Below are 7660 nucleotides of genomic sequence, written 5' to 3' on the forward strand. Positions count from 1 at the left end.
TAACTAAGCGGACTCTTCTAATGAAATATTCATAGAAAAATCGTTACATTTCAAGCTGATAAGTTTTTTGACTATCTAATATTTGGAGTTCAATTCTTGGCAATGCATTGTACTTTCGGCAAAAAATGCTCGATCATTCGATTGTCACTATTGTAAAACAATGTCATGTGCCCCAGAAATGTTGCGAGATTTAGAGCTTTTTCAACTTCCCCGCAAAAGACCGGTAGTAAGTCAGATAAGTGCGAGGTACTCGGGATATTACGTGTTACACTTGCATTTAGTACATATTTTCTTATTTTTGTTTTCATCAGTAGAAAATGTTGTACAGGGACGTAGCATCCGGGGGGGCCAGGGGGGGCCTGGCCCCCCCACTTTTTTCGCCAACATAACCTTTACTATAGTACATGTTCATTGATAGGATGGTTGGCCCCCCACTTTATAACCATAGTAAAGTGATAGGAACTGATAAGAAGTTGGCTTTGAAAAAGTTGGCCCATCCCCCCCCCCCCCCACGAAATAGGATTTTCGAGTTTGGGCAGGTTCTTTTTTTTTTTTTTTTTTTTTTTTGCTTGTCAACTTTTTCAGGTAAGTAAAAAAAATTTTTCTCAGGTTGGCCCCCCCCCCACTTTCAAAAACGATGCTACGTGCCTGTTGTAAATAAAATATGTTTCATTTGGGACACTCTTTGTCCTGTTCATGATTTGTAATATTTAAAAGCATTTGTCTGATTGATATCTTTTCAATATCAATCCATAGGCGTCGGAACCTGAGGGCTGAGGGGCTTACCCCCTTTAAGCAAAGATTAATATAATATAGGCATTAAAAATTGGGGCTAACCCTTTGTTGCTCTAGCCCTAGCCCTATCCCACCCCAATATCCCACCCCAATTTTCAAGTAGCCACCCCACTTACAATTTGCTTCCGACGTACATGCGATCTTAACCTTTTTCTAATGTTTATGTTTTAGAAACAACCACATTGACAATAAACAAACACTGCAAGGATATGAGTGACTTATATGTTGAAATATCAGCATTTAAAAGAGCAAAGGAATTGATTAAAGCAAATGGTTATGTCGTACTAAAGGGCAATCCAGGATCTGGAAAAACAACAACAGCCCAACATTTAATGAAACATTTCATGGATATTGGAAAATCTCCATTGAAGCTTTACAATGTTGCAGATATATATGAACAAGTAGCACCCAGTGATAATAAGGTGATTTTCATTGATAATTTGTTTGGAGCATTTTCTCTGTGCAAGAATGAAGTTAACGATCTCAAATCGCACAGCGAGAATATTAAGGTTTTGTTCGGTAATATCTATAATACTGACTGTGACAAGAAGTCTAACATTTTAATATTAACAATAAGAAGTGATATATACATGGAATATGACCGTCATACAAGAAATAAGGGATTTCTTCAATCGTCCATGATTGACTTATCAAACGGTGATTACGCATTGAAAGAAAACGAAATTTGGTCGCTTGCAGAAAAATACAGTATTACCCAACATTTGAAAAGATGGGAAACAAGCCACAGAACAATTGAGGTGTGTTTATCGATAGGTTTTCCTCAATGTTGCAAGTATGCAAGAGACAATTCTAAATCTAAAGAAGGTAAAGAAGACATATCAGGTTTTTTTCTAAATCCTCATCAGCACCTAAGAGATTACATGGAAAACCTTATACAGGAAAGATCTGCAAAGACGGCTGTCCTTTTGTACATTCTTCTTCATGGTGGAAATGTGGACTTTAAATTGATAGATAACTCTCACAAGGATAAAGAGAAAAAAGAAGCTTCCTTAGATTTACTTGGTTTAAAAAACACATATTTTAAAGAGTTTCAGGACAACGTGAATTGTTTTGATAGTTTTTTAACAATTCGGGATACGATAGAGAATACCTGTAAATTTTCGCATAGCTCTGTTCAAGACTCACTTTTTTACGTATTTATCAAATACATGCCTAAAGAAATAATAGAGCATTGCCATCATTCCCTTCTCCTGATGTTGACAACAAGTGAAATTCCAAACAGCTCACAAGTAACAATTGATAAAGATTTTTTTCATGTGGTTGCGATCCGCATTGCGAAGATTGTTAGTGAAAAGTCCATCTCGGGATATGTTTCAGTGTCCTTATTGGAATTATGGAGCGATTCAAAATTCCATGAATACATTTCAAACACAAAAGAATGTACTAGAAATTTTAAGAATTGCCGTGACTTAAACGGAGATTCAATAATGATACACTTTGCAAAAGCAGGAAATAAGAGTTGGGTAGAATACTTGCTGCCGAATTCAGACAATACTCAACGATATAGATCACTAAACGCAGCTTGTTTAAAAAATCAAACTAATATCGTTGATTTTATTTTGTTGCAAGGGGTAGAGCGAGATTTGAAAACGTGTTTCAATGCAGCGCAGAGTGGTAATTTAGATTTACTGATGCAGATATGTGAATCTGTTGATCTCCATAACATCAGCGCTTCCATACATCCAAAATGGGGTCGTACTCGACACAGTTTACTTCAGGAAATTTGTTACATGCGAAAAAAACAGATCGTAGAGCAAGTTTTGAAAAAATATCCGTTTCTTGTAGATTTAAAGAATGACCAAGGCGCTAATGCTTTACACTCTGCAGCAAGTTCTGGAGATATAGCTATCTTTGAGCTGCTCTTAAATTATAACTTAGATCCTTACGAAAAAGATACTAAAAATGGACATACAGTTCTTACGTGTGCATGTCAAGGAGGAAAACTAGAAATGATGAAATACCTAATTAAAATGTATCCCATGTTGGTCCAAAGCCATACTGATATGCAAGAGAAAACGTTGCTGCATTGGGCTGCTTTTTCTGGACAAATTGCTATGTTTGAATATGTATTACATTTATTTGAAAATGATAAGAAAGTCACTTTAACAGATTCTCAAAAACCTACTATAGATAGAAAAAATTCTATGGGTGAAACAATCCTTCATACTGCATGTTCTGGTGGTCATGAGGACTTAAGTAAACATCTAATAAACAGGTATCCTCATCTGCTAAAAGTCACGGACCTAAGGCTTGAAAATGTTCTTCATAAAGCAGCAAGGGGTGGAAGCTTACCTCTTTTCCAGTTTCTATTGGATAAAGATAAAGATTTAAGAATTGACGAGAAAACAAATAGTGGAAGAACTGTTTTGCACATGTGTTGTTTTGAGGGTAGAAAAGATATATGTAAATATCTTGTCAATAATTATCCCTGTTTATTAGATATCACTGACTATTATGGATGGACAGTTTTGCATGCAGCCTGTCTTGGTGGAAATGTTGACATAATTGACTTCCTGGTAGCAAAAGGCATGTTTATACATGAACTACCAAATGATAAAGAAAGTGCCCTGTACATCGCTTGTAGGTATGGTCAATATCCTGTGTGTGAGTACCTTATACATAATTATCCCCAGTCGCTAGATGTCATGGACGAAACTATTTCTGTTTTACACCGCGCAGCCTGGGAAGGTTATATTGACATCGTTAATTTGTTGGTTGAGAAAGGATGGGACGTCACATCTGTAACAAGAACTGGAAACACAGTTTTACATCTCTGCTGTCTCAATAGTCAAATAGAAATGTGCCAGTATTTGATTAATAATTATTCTAATTTATTACGTGTTAGAGACGATAAAGGTTGGACAGTACTACATTCAGCTTGCAAGGGAGGAAACGAAGAAATAGTTTCTTTATTGATAACAAAGGGTATTGATATCGATGCATTGACAAAGGATAGTAAAAATGCTTTGCACATTGCTAGTCTTAATGGTAAATATCAAATCTGCCAGTACTTAGTCAATAACTATAAACATTTATTGAAAAACAAAGATAAGTACGGTAATTCAGTTTTACATTGTGCAGCAATGGGAGGTGATGTTAATGTCTTAGAGATGTTGATTAAATTTGGTTCGAACATTAGCACGCTTACAAATGAGGGAGAAACAGTTTTGCATGTCTGTGGTCTACATGAAAAGATGAAAGTGTTTACATATCTAATCGACAATTTTCCTGATTTATTGGAAGTAAAAGACAAATATGGATTCACAGTGTTACATTCAGTTTGCAAAGGTGGGAATACAGAAATGATTCCCTTACTTATCACAAAGGGTTTAGACATTCTTGAGTTGACAAACGACACACAAAATGTTCTCGAAATTGCTTGCCTAAGAGGTAAGTATGATACATGTGAGTACTTACTAAAATATCATCCACAATTACTGAATGTTAGAGAATCTCTTCTACATAGCACAGTTATCGCTGGTAATGTTGAAATAGTGAAATTGCTAATTGAGAAAGGGATTCACATCGAATCTTTGAATAACAAAGGTGAAACAGTTTTGCACGTGTGTTGTCGTAGAGGTAAAATAAAAATGATAAATTATCTTGTCAATAATAATGAAAATTTATTGGATATCAAAGACCCTGATGGAGGGACAGCATTACATTCAGCTTGCAAATTTGGGGATAAAAAAGTTGTCTCCCTTCTGATCAGGAAAGGTGCAAATATCAATTCACTGACTAAATCTGGTAAAAGTGTTCTCCATAATGCTTGTTTGAATGGTAAGTTTGATGCTTGCAAGTATCTAATTGATAATTATCAACAAATACTTAATGTCAAGGATAAGCTTGGGAATACTGCCTTACATGATGCAGCCTTTGGAGGCAATGTCGAAATCGTAAAATTATTGATTGAAAAAGAAATGAATGTCAAAACGCTACGAAACAATGGAGAAACAGTTTTACATCTATGTTGCCGTGGGGGTAACCTTGACCTTTGTAAGTATCTGCTTAATAAGTATTCCTTCTTACGAGAAATCAGGGATAATGAGGGATGTACAGTATTACATTCAGCTTGCAAGAGTGGAAATGTAGATTTGTTCTCTTACCTTGCTGCAAACGGTTTGGATATCAAAGCATTGACAAAAAATGGCGCAAATGTACTCCATATTGCTTGTCTTCATAGCAGTTATAAAATTTTTGAATATCTATTTAATAATTGTCTACAGTTACTGGATATCAGCGACAAACAAGGACGTTCTGTTTTAGATAATGCGGTCATTGGAGGAAACATTGCCATTGTAAAGAAGTTGATTGATAATGAGTTAAGCGTTGGATCTGTACGAAAAAACAACGAAACGCTTTTACATTTTTGTTGCCGTGAAGGTAAATTAAAAATGTGTAAGTTTCTTGTCAATAAGTGTCGTCATTTGCTTCTTCTAAGGGACAAGCAAGGGAAAACTGTGTTACATTCAGCTTGTGAAGGGGGAAGCGTTGAGACTTGTTCTTTTCTACTTGAAAAAGGTATGGACATTAATGCAGTTACAAATGGACATGAGAGTGTTCTTCATATTGCTTGCCAAAATGGCCAATATGACTTGTGTGGTTTCTTAATCGACAAATTTCCTAGTTTACTTAGATTTTTGGACAAAGATGGTAGATCAGTTTTACATGATGCAGCCATGGGTGGTAATATCGATATTGTTAAGCTTTTGATTGGGAAATGGATAGATGTCAGAAATGCAGATGAAGATGGAGAAACAATATCTCATTTCTGTTGTAGCCATGAGCATTTGACGATATGTGAGTATCTTGTCAATTGCTATTCAGATTTACTACATTTAAGAGATCGTAAAGGTTGGACAGTGTTACATTCAGCTTGTAAGGGTGGAAATGTAGAAATAATCTCATATCTTGTAGATTGTGAAATAAATATTAATGATCTGACCAATGATGGAAAAAGTGTTCTTCATATTGCTTGTCTTTATCATATGTATGATGCATGTGAATTTCTCCTTATAGAATATCCCCACCTCTTGGATGTTGAAGACTGTAATGGTAATACGGTTTTAGAGTCAGCGTTTGAGGCAGGGGATATAGATATAATATGTTTTCTTAGCAGTAAGAAAAATGTTAACAATATTGCTTAGAGATTCGAAATTATGTTAAAAAGTTTATATGAGTTACTAGCACACTATTCAAAAATGACACCCTTTCAGATGATATCCTTTCGTTGATAATATTAAAACTATATATTGTGAAAGCTAAACAAAAAACAAAACATAGGAAATTACTACTTTTTGTGTGTGGAAAATATACAAACTGGATTTTTAAAATTAAATTGTGCTATTAATTTATTTTTATAAATGCTTATAAGTGTGGTTATGTTTGGTAAATGATGTATTGATCATTAAGTGTATTTCAGGTATATATGGGTATATGTAAACAATATAAATATGGTTAAAGCCTACATTTGTTATTAAAAGTTGGCTCTACAATTTTCTTGTATATACCAGTGTATAACCCTTATGTTACTATTCAATTTAGGAAGTTGTTGTATTTCATAAATTACTTAATGTTTAAAATATTGATATAAGTAGAGAGAGAGAGAGACATGCTTCATGTTTATATTTTATAATGTTCATATCACCAAAAATAATAACCATGTTCTTTAAATTATTAATAATGACCAAAATATTATATTTTTGTGTAGTTATAAGTATATGATGCAAAATGAATTTCAAAATTATCCTTTGAATGCATGACACTTGTGCATCATAATTTGCGTGTTTTTCAATGGTACGGATAACCTTAGGCGCCGGAACACCTGGAATCATCTCTATTCCACATGTTTGTATTTAATTTACATTGATGTTGTACTATCTCAATAAATGAAAGCATTAAAATTTGATTTTTGGCTCACCTCAACGACGTTGTGATACCTTAGGTGTCGGCGTCCAAGTTTTAAGTTTTTGGTGCAGTTTTTAAAGTATCTTTATGCCCTACATGAATCAGATATGCATGAAGGATGCTTCTAGTGTGTTTTATTTTTACCAACCAAGGTTTCAGATGCTGCAATTTCAGCAAAGAATTGACCAGTTTGATGTTTTTGGGACAGGTTAATGTTTTGGCTCGAGTCTCATTTCCAAGTAACTATGAGCCCTATGTTACCCAAACTTGCAAGGATGCACGCTACCGAGCTTGCTTCGGATGCTTGATCTGATCTTTCCGGTGAACAGGTTTAAGGTTTTTTGCAGGTAACATTTCCAAGTAACTATGAACCCTATGTTGACCAAACTTGCATAACTGATACATCTAAGGATGCACACTACCGGGCTTGCTTCAGATACTGGATCTAACATATATTTTCTGGATGAGTGAACGCTCTCAAATTGGCTTCAGGCGCTGGGTTTTAAGTACATTTTCTGGATGAGTGACTAGTTAAAGTTTTGGATAAGTCTATTCCAGACTCACTATGAGCCCTATCAGATAAAAATTGCAGTGATGTCGGATCTTGGGATGTACTCTTCTAGATTATAAGTTTAATATGGGACATATCCTAACTTAAAGACAACATATGTTGAGGTGAGCTCTGTAATTTCTAATTACTTATGTTTTATTGTACCTTCATAGTATTTAGAAATGACTTAATTTCATTATTATCTATTTTTATCTTCAATACAATAATATTGAAGTTCTATATGGACATTTATTGTATTAGTTCTAAAATCAATAATAAAGTCGATAACTCCTATTGCCTCAAATTTTTCACTTTCATATCCATTTCACACAAATTTGCGTTTTGGTCAGCGTTTTCTAAGGGGGTCTAAGGTAATTTTTTTCGTGC

The 7660-nt window shown here is 34.6% G+C and overlaps 1 protein-coding gene across 1 annotated transcript; it reads left to right on the top strand.

The window, feature by feature from the left end:
* The first annotated feature begins 2776 nt into the window (after window positions 1-2776).
* Window positions 2777-7035, top strand: LOC134233004 (ankyrin-3-like). Its single transcript, XM_062714996.1, has one exon. The coding sequence runs from the start codon at window positions 2787-2789 to the stop codon at window positions 5961-5963; it is 3177 nt and encodes a 1058-aa protein (XP_062570980.1). The 5' UTR covers window positions 2777-2786; the 3' UTR covers window positions 5964-7035.
* Window positions 7036-7660: the final 625 nt, after the last annotated feature.

The sequence above is a fragment of the Saccostrea cucullata genome, unplaced genomic scaffold, assembly GCF_032062105.1.
Source record: "Saccostrea cucullata isolate Sc308-1 unplaced genomic scaffold, CSIRO_AGI_Scuc_v1 ctg1011, whole genome shotgun sequence".
Classification (NCBI taxonomy): Eukaryota; Metazoa; Mollusca; class Bivalvia; order Ostreida; family Ostreidae; genus Saccostrea; species Saccostrea cuccullata.